This window comes from Squalius cephalus (assembly GCF_949319135.1).
Source record: "Squalius cephalus genome assembly, chromosome: 25".
Classification (NCBI taxonomy): Eukaryota; Metazoa; Chordata; class Actinopteri; order Cypriniformes; family Leuciscidae; genus Squalius; species Squalius cephalus.
In genome coordinates, this window is record NC_137146.1 from 23,261,274 (window position 1) to 23,278,617 (window position 17,344).

The 17,344-nt window shown below is 39.7% G+C and overlaps 1 protein-coding gene across 2 annotated transcripts in view; it reads left to right on the forward strand.

The window, feature by feature from the left end:
- Window positions 1-17,344, forward strand: part of LOC307153683 (uncharacterized protein) — a 25,164-nt gene continuing 7,820 nt past the window's right edge. For both annotated transcript variants that reach the window (XM_079863300.1, XM_079863299.1), the window contains exons 1-2: window positions 1-127; window positions 12,907-14,208. In XM_079863300.1, coding sequence (XP_079719426.1) covers window positions 13,085-14,208 — 1,124 coding nt within the window. In that variant the 5' untranslated portion in view covers window positions 1-127; window positions 12,907-13,084. The remainder of the gene's footprint in view (window positions 128-12,906; window positions 14,209-17,344) is intronic.

A 17,344-nucleotide genomic window follows, 5' to 3' on the forward strand; every position in this document is an offset into this window, starting at 1 on the left:
TGGATACGTGTTTCTCTCGAGCAACCGAAGCAATGACACACATGATCCGAGTAAGTGAGCGAGGGAAGGGAACATAAACATGAGAAGTGGACCACACTCCACTTCGACAACCGACCTCACTACTGGGGTGAGCTGTAACCATAGACTGGCTGTAACACAGGCCGGGGAGAGATGTTGTAGAGAGGTCATTTGCTGAAATAAGATCCATACATATTCTACATTTATTCAAGAATGTCATTGAAGAACAAAGAATGATTCGTTTTGAATAACGTGAACAATTTAAAGTAAAAAAAAAAAAAAAAAAAAGTATTATATTATATATATTATAAAACAATTGTTGTTTGTGTGTCTGTACTGTATTCCTGTCACATAACAGTTCTGTCACTGTTGCCATCCACCTATTTTGTGAATTTTGGGATTTCACACGTACAAAAAAAAAAAAAAAAACCCCTAAAAAAAATCGCAAGTGCTCAATTGAGCTGGATAATGTGTTTATCCTATAAAAAAGACGTGCATAAACTATGATGGAAACATATTTACCACATAAATCCCTCAATGTGAAAAAAAAAAAAGATTCATATTATCATAATTATCATAAGAGGTTGGTCACTATTTTAATGAACTGTTGAAACAATCCCACCCCCTAACAGCCATACTTTATCTAACTATTTTAGCATATTTGAAGTTAGCTTGAATGCAAAGCATCAAATTAAACTAGAGAAATAGCTAGATTATGCAAGCCCTAACTGTTATAATACGGTCATTTGTTTTTTGGTCATAAAATCTACAATGTTGCTTACAGTCACATGCCACTTTTGTGAGATCAAAAAGGTGATGCTAGTGTACGATATTGATGACATCACCATAAATATTTAGATATCAAACTGAGAGTGTTACAACACTCCCCAGTCACACAAGTTATCATAATCCATTAGGCCTATTGCACATTTAAGTAAGGAATAATTGACGACAGGCCGTTGAATTATTAGAAAAATAATGCACACCCGAGGTGGTAATGCGGTCACGACGCGAAGCGGAGTGGCCGTTACACCTCGGGGTGTGCATTATTTTTCTAATAATTCAACGGCCTGAAGTCAATTATTCCGCTTACTACAGTTACCACACCTGAAACATTGTTCAGATTATGTATTTCAAGACGTTTGTAAAGTTTTTGTCATTAAAACGCTCTTGTATGTAGGACTAATTTCTTACGCATCTAGTCCAATGCCTCCGTTGCTAATTCCAAGTCATTTTAGAGTTAGTAACGGAGGTTTGAGCCACTGATAGGAGACTAATGCTGGAACACACGACTAGCTGACACATTCTCTGACTGTTTTCATCGCAGCATATTTTAAACACCGACTTTGAACACAGACTGAACGCGCTGAACACGCGTTTGGGCATGATCAGTCATCAAATTACATTATACCATGGTCTGGGTGAATACTCGATTCTGATTGGCTGCAGGGTGTCCATTAAAAAGTGATAATGTACACCTAGGAAAGGCAATTTGCCTGATGACAGTTCTAAATGATTGCGCTGGCTCAAACTCACTGATCAACTGCTGCGGTCGGGTCGCTGTGGCCACGTTGCTTGGCAACGCCTGTATACGGGAGATATTAAATAGTGCGCTCGACTTAATAAATAAAAACCCTCACGATTTTTACTCTAAAACACATTAAAGTATTATTAATTGATTAAATATTTCTTTCTTTCGTAAGTGACCATGGTATAAGCGGGATAATGCCCTTCGAGGTGTCCATTAACAGAAATTAATGGACTCCGCTTCGCGTCGGACGGTTCACGCCTCCACGTCGTCCATTAATTTCTGTTAATGGACACCTCGTCGGGCATTATCCCTTACTTCATAACCGGCCTTAGTGTCCTCGGCTCGGCTTTATGCAGTTATTAGAGAGAGATGTTGCAATAATGAGACAGAAAAGCATGTGCGTCAATATTTATTTATTAATTCAATTCGTTTTAATTAATTCGTTCATTCTTTTTTTTTTTCTATTATTGACAGATGACATGCAGTAGACTAGCCAAATAAATGAGAAAAAAAAAGCCTTTTAACAAGTAAGGCCTATCAATAATTATTTATTTGTTATATTATCTGCAATAAAAATCCGTGCTGCAGGACTAGGAATAGGAATATACTTTATTTATTAAAATTAAACTGCATGTTTCCATTGATTGTGAAGCAAGACATTGAAAATTGAAGATCAAGCGCATGGGGCTAAATGTTTTTTCTTGTTATGAATTGTATCCTATTTTCCGTTATTACAGTTAACTACGCGAAGTGATATGGAACTGTAATGCGGTCAAGACCTGCCTGGAACTACTTTAGCTGTGCGTTTCCCTGAAAATAATGCACACCTTAGAACGTTCGTCAACCAATCAGATTCAAGCATTTAACGGCCCTGTAGTATAGACCAACGCTACTTTTGCGTCATCGAAGGGTAACGCCCCTTTTTGGGGGAAAACAAACGGATTCCCCTAAGAACAGAACTCGCTCGCTCTAGACCTGCAAAGTTTCTTGATAGCAAAAATCGCACAAACATACACTCTCTTTGCCGGCCGAGGACCGTGAGCGGTATTTAAAGAAGCTACTGGATAGGGAGTTACAGAGGTGTCCCTTTGAAATGGTCGAAAACTGGATTAATGACCCCACGCAGTGGCCAAATATGGACTATTATTCAGACATCTACCACTATCTCGTGGAATCACCAAGTAAGTAACGTTAGCCTATTTTTTTTTTTTTTTTGTCATTAACACACTCACAGTATGACAAACTAGACGATGAGGCCATGTCAAGAGGAGTCGGTGGTTTACTTGGATCATATTTCACTTGATTTAAGCTATTGACAGTTTTGTTGTCGACTAGCTATACTAGTAAGAAACCCTCAAACACTGTACAGAACATGTCAGATGCTAAAAACATAAATAGTCCGTACCTTAAGTGGGGTAGAGACAATGAAAAACATGCCCCATACATAGGTCCCATACATATTTTGCCGTACACTGTAAACCTTTTTACAACTTTTAAAGTCCTTGCACTTTCTAGACACTTAGCAGAAACCAGCCAAGTCCACTTTAGTCCTAGCCTGCCACTATTTCAGCAGTAAAATCAGTTAACAGCCAAGGTAGCGTGCCTAGTGAGAGCTAACGTTAATCACGTAGCTGCTAGCAGCTTCGTCTTTCTAACTAGTAAGTTATAGCTAGTCGACAACAAAACTATGTCAATAGCTTAAATCAAGTGAAATATGATCCAAGTAAACCACCGACTCCTCTTGACATGGCCTCATCGTCTAGTTTGTCATACTGTGAGTGTGTTAATGACAAAAAAAATAAAAAAAATAGGCTACTTACTTGGTGATTCCACGAGATAGTGATAGATGTCTGAATAGTCCAAAGAGAGTGTATGTTTGTGCGATTTTTGCTATCAAGAAACTTTGCAGGTCTAGAGCGAGCGAGTTCTGTTCTTAGGGGAATCCGTTTGTTTTCCCCCAAAAAGGGGCGTTACCCTTCGATGACGCAAAAGTAGCGTTGGTCTATAATAAATCATAAAAGTATAAAATTAAATTAAATAATTTAAAAATAAAAACAATCACAATAAAAAATATAGCTGCGAGCAGCGATTACGGGCCCAAGCCGGTGGCACCGCAACCCCGGTGCCTTTAGTTACCTAAAGCCACCGGGGTGGCAGTACCGCCGGCTTTGGCCCTTCATCGCTGCTCGCAGCTATATATATATATATATATATATATATATATATATATATATATATATATATATATTAAAGACCAAAAATATTGCTTGACTTACCTTATTCTGATTTTATGATACACTCAAAATATTCCACAACAAATCCTTTAAATTTAATGTAAAAATAAAAATGAAAGAAAGCAGTGTTGGGCTCACGTAACCCACTCATTAGAATCAAAATGTTTCAACATTTGCGATGTATTTGGATGCTAAACTATTCTTTATTATAGGCTTTGTTCTTCACTCGTGTTCCAATATCGACGGAAAAAATCATCCTCTTCACAAGCGCAAAAATGTGCTTGGAAACACCACAGTGGAGCGGTGCTTACTGTGAATGTATGAATTGTACTACTGACTATTTAGAGCAGTGTAATTGTTATATCTTAGGTTGACTATTTTATTATTATATTTTATGAAGGCCATAATGAACAGGCTGCGAAATCAAGATTACAATGCTGGAATGTGTGTGTGTGTGTGTGTGTGTGTGTTCATGTTTTTCTATCCCGGTGGGGACTTCAACCTGAATGCATACAGACTCATGGGGACTCGTGTCACAGTGGGGACCTAAATAGAGGTCCCCATGGGTAAACAAGCTTATAAATCATACAGAATGAGTTTTTTTGGAAATGTAAAAATGCAGAAAGTTTTCTGTGATAGGTAGGTTTAGGGGTAGGGTTAGTGTGAGGAGATAGCATATACAGTTTATACAGTATAAAAAAAATTAAGGCTATGGAGAGTCCCCACAAAGATAGTAAACCGTGTGTGTGTGTGGCGTGGGCGCGTTTGAACAGTGGACACATAAAAACATACTCCGTCATTATACAGGACGACATTCAAACTGCAAAGTGTTAACTTATATTTGTGTACAGTCGCAATAAAACACAACATTGTGCTTTTGTAAAATAATTTCAAGCAATCCACCCCCCGAAAGGCGGTAATTTTAAAATTAAACTAAAATGCTCACGGCTGCACGGGCATTCATAACGGTGCGCGTCCACGGCGAGGAACGAGCGAGGAATGTTTTTCAGTTAATTCCTACTTCCATAGGAATTCATTTGAAATGCTTGCTCAACCACTATCAATGTCAGTGCGGACGAACATATTTTACTTTCATTTTTAAGTTGGTGATTCAAAAGCCGCCACTGGTGTCACACGTCGATTAACCGGTGGTAAAATATTCTCAAAGTCACATATTACCTAGTATATTTTTATATAGATACAATAGGCCTACCTGATTTTGTACACAAGAGGGCAGTATAGCCCTATGTATAAGGAGGAGTAACTAAAAACTCAGAGTCTGAAATATCCAAAAAATCCACATTCAGACCAAAATATCTGACTTCCAGATGGCCGGAATTAATGAATGTAAATTAGAAAGTTGTCCGGCTTGATGAGTACAATATACAAACTTTTTTTTTTTTACTGTAGTTAAAACTAACCCGCCCACTTTTCTCAAAAGCATGTTGAAAGTGACACACTTCCTGCTGCCAGTTGGTGGCGCTGTAACTTTGACTCACAATAGTTACATCCATCTGATCTGCCTCTTACCACGAACACACTGCTGAAGTTTCATCAAGATCAGTTAATGTATGCATAAGTTATTCCACTTCGTGTTTCTCTTTTCTCGCCATAAATTCGTTTCCTCGCCACGGCCAAACCGTTCGAGATATCAAAAATCCGTCCGCAATTTAGAATCCTCAATGTCTTGACTTCATGCACACCGAGTTTGGTGGGGATTGGATGAATTCTCTAGGAGGAGTACTTCGCATTCCACAGCAAGCGTTTTCCAAACAACCCATAATAGCCGACTTCCTGTTGGGCTGGCGTAAAACTTGACCGGGGGAAAGTTGTTCGGCCCGATGAGATCTATATGTGTACCAAGTTTCATATTAATTCATGCAAGCGTGTTTGATCTATGGACCAAGTTTTGGGACACCATTCAAGGGGGCGCTGTTGAGCCCCCCTGCCACGCCCGGGTACCAGCTTCAGCCTGTCCCTGATGGCAGGGGTTTCTGACTTGTGTGCAAAGTTTCAAGAGTTTTTGAGCACGTTAAGGACCCCAAAAGTCCCTGAAACCTTGATTAACAATATAAAAGCAATAGTCAAATCCCCCCCTCCCCTCACACACACAGAGACACAAAGAGAGGGAGTGAAAATTCTTCAGAAAATCCACATTCAAACCAGAATATCTCTCTTCCTGTTTGTCGGAGATCGTTAATGTAAATTAGAAAGTTGTCCGTCTTGATGAGAACAATACACATACCAAGTTTTGTTGCTGTTGATAAAACTAACCCCCCCACTTATGACTAAAGGTGGCGCTACTGAGCCCCTCACAACGCCCGTTTCTGAAACTTTGCACAAGTCTACGGGCTAATAAGTGTGATGTGTCTGTCGAGTTTCATCCAATTTCAAGTATGTTAAGAGTCTCAAAAGCATCAAAAAAGAATATTAAAGTTTAAAGCGTTGCCATGGCAACAGTATTAAAGATATCAAAAATCCTTTCACAGGTCTACATCTGCCATGTGTTTACATTATACACGTAAAGTTTGAAGCAAATCGGGTAAAAATAAGAGGGTGATTTCAAAGCATTTTGAAAGGGACACACTTCCTGCTGCCAGTTGGTGGCGCTATAACTTTGACTCACAATAGTCACATCCATGTGATCGGCCTCTTACAACGAACACACTGCTGAAGTTTAATCAAGATCAGTTAATGTATGCAGAAGTTATAACACACTTCCTGTTTCCATTATTCGCCATAAATTCGTGTCCTCGCCACGGCCAAACCGTTCGAGATATCAAAAATCCGTCCGCAATTTAGCATCTTCAATGTCTTGACTTCATGCTGACTGAGTTTGGAGGCGAATGGATGAATTCCCTAGGAGGAGTACATTAAATTCCACAGCATGTGTTTCCAAACAACCCATAATAGCCGACTTCCTGTTGGGCTGGCGTAAAAAGTAAAAGTACGAAAGTTGTTTGGCCCGATGAGATCTATATGTGTATTGAGTTTCATATTATTACATGCAAGCGTGTCTGATTTATGGACCAAGTTTTTGGACCCCGTTCAAGGGGGCGCTGTTGAGCCCCCCTGCCACGCCCGGATATCAGCTTCAGCCCGGCCCTGATGGCCGCAGGTTCTGACCTGTGTGCAAAATTTCAAGAGTTTTCGAGCATGTTAAAGGCCCCAAAAGTGCCCGAAAGGTTGACAGAAAAATAAGAATAATAATAATAATTAAAGCTGCAAGCAGCGATGAAAAGGGCCCTCGCACCCCTGCCACCGCCACCCGGCACCTTTAGGAAAGGCCTTAAGATTACACTCACCAAATTTGAAGAGGATCAGATCAAAACTGTAGGAGGAGTTTGTTAAAGTACAACATCAGGAAATGGCAAAAACTGCCCAAAATCTGACAGGAAGTTCAAAATAACTGACTTCCTGTTGTGTTTAGGGCTATGCTCCAAGAGACTTTTTTGTAGGTATTGGGTCTTTACATGTGTGTACCAAATTTCATACCTGTACGTGAAACGTCGAGCCGGGGCAAAATGTAGGGGCAATAAGTAAGCCATTTTGCCCCACCCAATTTTTAAAACCACATCACACGTAAATTGTCACCACTTCTGAAGCGTGTGCAAAGTTTCATGATTTTTCGAGCACGTTTTGTATTTGCCACACTTCCTGCTACCAGCAGGTGGTGCTATTGCTATAATCATAATGAGCATTGGCATGTGTTCAGGACAGGAGTCTTATCAAACATGTGAAGTTTGTGGCAGATTGAAAATTGTATGCCTGAGTTACTGCAGGCTGTCTGTGGTTGCCTAGCAACATCAGAACTGCAAGCAACATTAATATTGAACTTATCTGATCATGCATATATCACCAAAAGGCCGAAATTGGGTGAACTAGTGCAAAAAATGCCCGTGCAAAATCAGTTTTTGTGTGTGTTTTTAGTAATTGTTGGTTTGGTGTGTGCTCATTGTTACAATTACACAGCAAAAGTTCAGTGACATTTTTATTTGTGCATGGTAAAAAGCACACAGTGAACTCCGAGAAAACGCTATGCTTGAGCAAACAGTTTGTGAATAGGCAACTACAAATGATGCCCGTGAAAGAGACTGTGAACGCATTGAATAGGATATGTTTAGTTGGTGAATAGCATAGGCTATTATTACACAGTAGCGACAACGTTAAGCGCACCAGAATGAAATATAATATTCAGAAGTAAACACTAACAGCATAGCTGACATACAGATTCAGTTTACATCCACAAATGAATAAGCACCTCGATTCAGGGAGCAGTGCAAAGTGCCCGTGCAAAATCAGTTTTTGTGAGCTGATCGCCGTCAAAAAAGTTCAGGAGATATTTCTTGCGATGGCAATATGATCAAAAATAACTTTATATTGATTCAATGGATTAATAGCATTTTGAAAAAAAAAAAAAAAGTCATGAATTTATTGCATTTTTGGGAAAAAATAATCCGTTTTTATAATAAATCTTAAAAAATTCAAATCCAGATTTTGATTTTCAATGTTGTTATAACCTAAAGATTCTATGTGAAAGTTTGAAACAGAAAATAGTGGTTTTCACACATTTAGTGGTTATCTCACATTCGAGAGATATGCGAATAACACACAGACAGACAGACGGACGTTTCTGTAATTTATAGATAGATGGATTTATCACGTTCGGGAACCAAACTATAATATTCAGAAGTAAACAGTGTAGCTGACTGAGTGTTTATGTCAGAATGTTTATTTTTAAACCACAGCCTTCTTGGGGCTTCTTTGACCGATACAACTCTCTAATGTCAGAATGTTTATTTTTAAACCACAACCTTCTAAAAATGATATATTTAACGATATCTTTTGCATTTCTCATCCAAACAATGTCAAACTTGGCACTGCACTTACTCGTGCCCGTGGCGAGACACCTGTCGAGTTTGAAATCAATCGGACTAACGGTTCGAGAGATATGCGAGGAACAGACACACACACACACAGACAGACAGACAGACAGACGTTCCTGTAATTTATAGATAGATGTTTGTCAGGCCGCCGAGGGCACACCCTTCGACGAAAACTCTAGATCTTCGCAATTTAACGTCACAAAGGCCTTAAGATTACACTCACCAAATTTGAAGAGTATCGGATCAAATCTGTAGGAGGAGTTCGTTAAAGTACAACATCAGGAAATTACGAAAAATGCCCAAAATCCAGGAGGAAGTTCAAAATAGCTCACTTCCTGTTGTGTTTAGGGCTATGCTCCAAGAGACTTTTCTGTAGGTATTGGGTCATTACATGTATGTACCAAATTTCATACCTGTACGTGAAACCAGGAGCCGGGGCAAAATGTGGGGGCAATAATTTACCGAATTTGCCCCCCCCAATTCTGAAAACCATATCACACGTAAATTTTCACCACTTCTGAAGCGTGTGCAAAGTTTCATGAGTTTTCGAGCATGTTTAGGCCCTCTAAAAAGCGATTCACTTTGGAGAAGAAGAATAATAATAAACGGAGCAAAAACAATAGGGTCCTCTCACCATCGGTGCTCGGGCCCTAATTAAAGCTGCAAGCAGCGATGAAAGGGCCCTCGCACCCGTGCCATCAACACTCGGTGGCTTTAGGAAGGCAGAGCATGGTTGGGAAATGTACATTTAAGGAGGTATATATAGTAAGAGTATGTCAAAGTCAGTTACAAAATGTTTTGTATAATGGTGATAATAGCATGCTTCATGACTCAGCTAAGTGTTGCTAGCATGTTCAGTCTGTTTCTAGCATGCTTAGTACACAATAATTATGTGGTTAGTACTGCATTACTGTGTTAACCATGTCAGTTTCTGTTGCCAGTAGGTGGCGTTATGACTATAACTGAATATGAGCATGGATGTGTGTTCAGGACAGAACTCTTATCAAACATGTGAAGTTTGGTGCAAATTGGACATTGCCTTCTTGAGTAACAACAAAGTCATGTTTCATTGAATTAGCATTCTTTAGAACTTAGCTAAGCATTGTTAGCATGTTTTAACATGTTGCTAGAACGGCATCAACGTGTTAAACATGTCACTTCCTGTTGCCAGTTGGTGGCGCTATTACTATAACTGAACATTCTCATGTAGATGTGTTCAGGCCATGACTCTTATCAAAAGTGTGAAGTTTGGGGCAGATTGGACATTCCATGCCTGAGTTACAGCAAATTCCTATTTAATTGCAATAATAGCATGCTTTAGCACTTGGCTAAGAGTTTGCTAGCATGTTTTAGCATGTTTCTAGTATGTTGTTAGCATGTTTAACACTTGCTGGCACTTTTTTATATGTTATTAGGAGTCCACAACAGTGTTAAACATGTCACTTCCTGTTGCCAGCAGGTGGCGCTATGACTGTAACTGAATATAAGCATGGTCATGTGTTCAGGACAGAACGCTTATCAAAAGTGTGAAGTTTGGGGCAGATTGGACATTCCATGCCTGAGTTACAGCAAATTCATATTTAATTGCAGTAATATCATTCTTTAGCACTTAGCTAAGTGTTTGCTATTATGTTTTAGCATGTCTCTAGTATGTTGGTAGGATGTTTAGCACCTACTGGCATTTTTTTATATGTTATTAGGAGTCAAGAACAGTGTTAAACGTCACTTCCTGTTGCCAGCAGGTGGCGCTATGACTATAACTAAATATGAGCATGGACATGTGTTCAAGAGATAACTCTTATCAAACGTGTGACGTTTGGGGTAGATTGTACATTGCCTTCTTGAGTAACAACAAAGTCCTGTTTCATTGAATTAGCATGCTTTAGCACTTAGCTAAGTATTGCTAGCATGTTTTAATATGTTTCTAGCATGTTTAGAACTCAATGGCATTTTTAACATGTTGCTAGAACGGCATCAACGTGTTAAACATGTCACTTCCTGTTGCCAGTAGGTGGCGCTATTACTATAACTGAATTTGAGCATAGGCATGCGTTCAGGCCATGATTCTTATCAAACATGTGAAGTTTGGGGCAGATTGGACGTTCCATGCCTGAGTTACAGCAAATTCCTATTTAATTGCAGTAATAGCATGCTTTATCACTTAGCTAAGTGTTTGCTAGCATGTTTCTAGTATGTTGCTAACCTGTTTAGCACTTGCTGGCTCTTTTATATATGTTATTAGGAGACCACAACAGTGTTAAACATGTCACTTCCTGTTGACAGCAGGTGGCGCTATTACTATAACTGAATATTCTCATGTAGATGTGTTCAGGCCATGACTCTTATCAAACGTGTGAAGTTTGGGGCAGATTGGACATTCCATGCCTGTGTTACAGCAAATTCCTATTTAATTGCAGCAATAGCATGCTTTAGCACTTAGCTAAGTGTTTGCTAGCATGTTTTAGCATGTTTCTAGTATGTTGTTAGCATGTTTAGCACTTGCTGGCACTTTTTTTATATGTTTTTATATGTCCACAACAGTGTTTAACATGTCACTTCCTGTTGCCAGCAGGTGGCACTATGACTGTAACTGAATATGAGCATGGTCATGTGTTCAGGACAGAACGTTTATTAAAAGTGTGAAGTTTGGCGCATATTGGACATTGCCTTCTTGAGTAACAACAACATCCTGTTTCATTGAATTAGCATGCTTTAGCACTTAGCTAAGTATTGCTAGCATGTTTTAACATGTTTCTAGCATGTTTAGACCTCAATGGCATTTTTAACATGTTGCTAGAATGGCATCAACGTGTTAAACATGACACTTCCTGTTGCCAGTAGGTGGCGCTATTACTATAACTGAATATTATCATGTAGATGTGTTCAGGACAGAACGCTTATCAAAAGTGTGAAGTTTGGGGCAGATTGGACATTCCATGCCTGAGTTACAGCAAATTCCTATTTAATTGCAATAATAGCATGCTTTAGCACTTAGCTAAGAGTTTGCTAGCATGTTTTAGCATGCTTCTAGTATGTTGTTAGCATGTTTCGCACTTGCTGGCACTTTTTTATATGTTATTAGGAGTCCATAACAGTGTTAAACATGTCACTTCCTGTTGCCAGCAGGTGGCGCTATGACTATAACTGAATATGAGCATGGCCATGTGTTCAGGACAGAACTCTTATCAAACGTGTGAAGTTTGGGGGAGATTGGACATTCCATGCCTGAGTTACAGCAACTTCCTGTTTCATGGCGAAACATCGAAATTTGTAAGGCCGCCGAGGACCCGCCCTTCGACGAAAACTCAAGATCTTCGCAATTTAACGTCGCAAAGGCCTTAAGATTACACTCACCAAATTTGAAGATGATCAGATTAAAACTGTAGGAGGAGTTCGTTAAAGTACGAGGCCTGAAAATGGCAAAAACTGCACAAAAATCTGAGAGGAAGTTCAAAATGGCTGACTTCCTGTTGTGTTTAGGGCTATGCTCCAAGAGACTTTTTTGTAGGTATTAGGTCATTACACGTATGTACCGAATTTCGTGCACGTACGTGGAACGTTGCAGGAGGCGCACTCCGTTGAACTTTTATAGGTGGCGCTATCGAGCCATTTTGCCCCGTCCAATTCTGAAACCTATATCAGATGTAAATTTTCGCCAGTTCTGACGCGTGTGCAAAGTTTCGTGAGTTTTCGCGCATGTTTAGGCCCTCAAAAATGCAATTCAATGCGGAGAAGAATAATAATAATAATAATAAACAGAGCAATTCCAAGAGGGTCCTCACACCATCGGTGCTCGGGCCCTAATAAATAATCCTACCGGAAACAATAGGGCCTTCGCCCTTTCAGGGCTTGGGCCCTAATAAAAATATAAAATATTGTATTTGTTTGCTTGCATGCCGTGACCATCAACCGACATTAGGGATCCATAAACTTAATTTTAATTATTATTTATTATTGACTTACCTTATTAAAATCTCAGTGGGTACTTGAAGTATATATATTAGGTCAAAGTTGTTCAGTTGACAACAAATTATACCAAAATGTAATATGTTTGAAAGACAAAAGCCTTCCAAAAAGTAACACATTAAATTACTCACTGAGCGATAATTCAAATAATAAATAATGTGTGTTCGTCGGGAGTTTATATGCAATGTTTCAATGTTGAGAAAACACTTAAAAGTGAAATGATTTCTGTAAACCACTGATCAAATGCGGTGTCGCTCGTGTTTCTTGCCAGTGAACAGCAGATGGCGCTATGTTTCTGTGACTCTTCATCCGCCAGGATCGCAATGAAGAAGAACAAAGAAATCCTGAAAACACTCGTGGATGTTTATGTATAATGGTCAGCAGCAAGATGCTTAAAATAATGCTTCATTTGAGCTTTGTATGGACATGGAAATGTTAGTTCGGATGTTATGTATGATCTAACGAACACCTTGAACATCTATGATATTGGAAGAAAGAAGAATCCAATTGAACCAACGGACCTTGTCCCCATGAATATCATGTTTGACCTAAAGTGTGAAAGCTCTTCAGGTGAAGGTGAAGAGGAAGAGACGGAGGGAGGAGAGGCCAGTTTAACAGCACAAGTATCCAGGTGTGCAAATGTAACATCAGCGGATTTGGACGAATTAGAACACAACCGAAACGAATCTAGCACCGTAAAGCAAACAATATGGGCAGTGAACTGTTTTAAAGCCTGGCTGCGTGAAAAGCAGTTGACAATCGACTTAAAAACCGCAGAGAAGTCGGAGCTCAACCCGGTGCTGCGCGAGTTTTATGGCTCTATTCGGACGAGCAAAGGAGAGCTGTACGGGATCAGCAGTTACGTCGGGCTTCGGGCTGGGTTAAATCGGTTCATCAACGAGCCTCCCATCAACCGTGCGTGGAATCTGATGCAGGACACCGAGTTCAGGTCCGCCAACAATGTTTTTAAAGGGGTTGTTAAGCAGATGCGACGCTCCGGTAGGGATATAACAGCACATTATCCGCCGATCTCACCTGAAGACCAGCACATGCTGAAACATTCTGCTGCACTGGACCCTGGCAACCCAAAAGGCTTATTGAATAAGGTCTGGTATGACATCCAGCTACATTTTGGACTCCGGGGTAAGGAGGGTAACCGACACCTGCAGCCAGACGCGTTTGCTTTGAACCGAGACCAAAACGGGTTCAGATACTTCACCATGACATTAAACGAGGACACGAAGAACCCGCAGGAAAGGGACAAGAAAAAACGCAAGGCTATGTTTGAGGAGCCTGGCAATCCGCTGTGTCCCGTTGCCTCTCTGGAGAAATATCTCAGCAAAATTCCAGCCGACGCAAAAGCGCTTTATGTACAGCCCAAAAGGATGTATGTGATCAGCGATGAGATCTGGTACACTGCGGTTCCTTTGGGAGTCAATTATCTGTCCCAAATGCTGCCCAAAATTTGCAAAGAGGCCGGGACGAGAACGACCTACACCAATCACAGTCTGAGGGTCACTTCAATTCAAAGACTGAGCGAAACGAGGGAGATCATGGCGGTATGTTTGCACAGGTATGTTTAGACAAGATATTGACGCAAAACGTTAAAGGCAGGGTAGGCGATTTGTTCCAGAAACATTTTTTTGTTATGCTGGTTGAAAGTCTCTTCACATCCTTGTCTCAACCACTAAGTTAAGTGGTTTAAATGCAGGGGCGGATCTAAGGTCAGTGGATATTCGGGGCTTTAGCCCAAAATAAAATTGGGTATTTGTATTTAAAGGAATTAATTATAAAAGCGATTTAAGGGAATAAAGAAAAAGAAAGGCTTATTGTATTAGTGAAATAATTGTAACTATTTGCAAATAATATTTTATTTTTAAATATGCATTCATTCTCTCTAAATGAATCAAGGAAATTATATCATATTTTAAATTCAAAAAGGCAAAATTTAATAAATAAATAAAACAAGTTGAGTAATTTGCGTCACCGGATACTGTCGGTAGTTGAACATTTCTATTGTAAAACAGTCAAATATTAAATGTTTATCTACTTACATTTTACCAGGCATTCGTTCATTTCTTTAATCATTTTGACACTGATGAGCTAGACCGCTGAACTTTTAGTCATCCTAACAACAAACAGAGCGGTGCGTAATGAAGTGCATCAGAGCAGCATCAAGAATATCAAATACACTGACTGCAGTGAATCTCTTATTCGCATCTTAAGTTTATTGCCAATAATAATGACAGGTTTTCGAAAGTGTAGAACTCTGAGCTCGCGCAAAACACATCTTCAGCACAGCGACTCATTTAAACGCCTCTGATTGGCCGATGCGTTCAACAGACATGTCTGTGATTGGCTACAATGCTCAACGCTGCAAAAACACGTCGTATGTTTAATGCAAAGGGGAAAATATAAATAAAACTGTAATATGCACTTTTCATGATTAGGTAATCGCGGCATCTTATTCACATTTGTTTTTCTGATTAATTGTTTTGCTCTATGGTAACAAAATATTCGGGGCTTTACTAAAATCATTCGGGGCTTAAGCCCCCTTAGCCCAGCTCTAGCGCCACCCCTGTTTAAATGTATGTGTATATTGTCTGTGGAAGACGACCATTAAAAAGTTCGTCCAATCGGTCCGATATGATGTCCTACCTGCCTGTCAACAGGTATTTCCATACCTTCGCGCAGACATCACACTTTAACAGCACGATTCATGCTATGCAGAGTTAGACAGACGCCAGTCAGCGAACGCCACAACCAAAACAGCAGCCGCCTTTACAGTTCCTCCTGAACCAAAACAACCAGCTTATGCTGCCCACACCAAAAATACTGTAATTAGGAAGAGATGGAAACCCATGACCTCATATGTTTCAGTGGCAACACTATCAACGCCGAAATGAATCTGCAGCCATCAGGTGGTACAGGTCAGAGCTCTTTAAGTTGTTTGTTCATGTGCTTTGAGACATGAGGTAGTTTAATGGCGTCTCTTGTCTCGCGACTAGGGATGTAACGATTCACTCAACTCGCGATGCGATATGATTCACGATACTGGTTTCACGATACGATTTTCTCGCTTTTTTTTTTTTTTTTTTTCACGAATTAAGATTTATGACAAGTTATAAATGAAAATGTGTCCTTTTATGTCTCAGACAAAATGCTGCACATTTCTTTATACATTTTAAATATATTTAATGTAATAATAACACTAAATTGACTTTTTAAAACAAATCCCTAAAAAGTCCCTCCAAGGAGATCTTCAATGGGGTTTTCTCAGGAGGAGGTTGTTTCAGCTCTGTCTGTTTCAGGAGGAGGGACACTGGCACCGTCTTCACCCTCATCCTGCACAGAGGAATAGCAGACATAAAAAGACTATAGTACAACAGTGACAGGGGTTTCACATTGTTATAAAGGCAAGATTTTAATATTATTTGCATCATTACACTTGCAAGAGTTAGAAAACCAGAACACATTTAGAAAAATATGCCATAATAATCAACAAATTATTTAAAAAAATCCATGTAGACATTAAGAGATAAAGATTATATACAACACCTGGTTCTGCAACAGCGCAGCTTTCTCCTTCAGTCTGTGGAATACATCCTCGTGCTGGACTGGGCTTTCTCTTGGTGAGCCTGGAATGCATTTATTACAACAGAAAACAACCACAGCCTTGTATCTTTTGCCATGAAAACACAGAAGCACCTTGTGATCTCTGTGGCTCTCGCACTCGTCGCCATGAGTGGGGTTGTAAATCTGTCTGTCGTTGTGGTTTGGCCTATTCATATTTTTTTACATACAGACGGAGGTGACTGGAGCTTCTCACTGTGGTGATTATTAGTCTTCGGAAAGTCAAAATGCCACCACACCTTCAACGTCAACATCTACGTGCTTGCCGTCGCCATGTTTGCTTCTGTTTGAAGGTGCGTGCACACTGGCGCGGAGCAGAGCGAGTGTTTCAGTTCATTCCTATGGAAGTTGAGCTTCACGCTCTCAAACTGAACTTCCCAAGGAATGAACTGAAAACATGCTTTTGTTGCTGTAAAGCGAGTATACAGTAAACGCCCCTGCTGTTTAAAAGGTGTATTGCAATTAATTTAACATCTCAACCGACTTGAATCGTCACGTATTTGTATCGATTTTCAACCGGCTCGGAGTGAATCGTTACATCTACTCGTGACGCTTTACAGAATCTGCTGAATTTTTCCTTGCTCATGTGTTTTGAAGGACAAGTGGCTTTGGGATCTCATGCTTTCAAAGCTAACTTGCTATTGCTAGCCACTCCAAAAATTGCATACCCTACCTTTAAAATTTCAAACAGAAGCTGGTCCTTTCCAGGTTCCAAACTGTCACCAAATTTATATTCATGCAAAAGTTACATTCTGGTTATTTGCATGCCTGGACATGCGTAAAGAATGCTTATATTTCATATAACAACGTTGGGCCTTGAATGTCTCACTCTTCTATTCTGTCTTGCTTTGCTCGGCAATGAAAACAAACTTTGCATTGGAAGCTTTTTTTGCGTTTTTTTTTTTTTTTTTATCTTCCTGTTTCAATCGCCTCCTTGAATCTTGAATCCCAGAAATAAAAATTCATGTCATCATTTACGCATCCTTTAGGTTTTTGTTCGTTCTCGTTGAACGAAGTTGAAACATTCTTCACAATATCTTTTTTTTGTGTGTGTGTGTGTGTTTCACAGAAGAAAG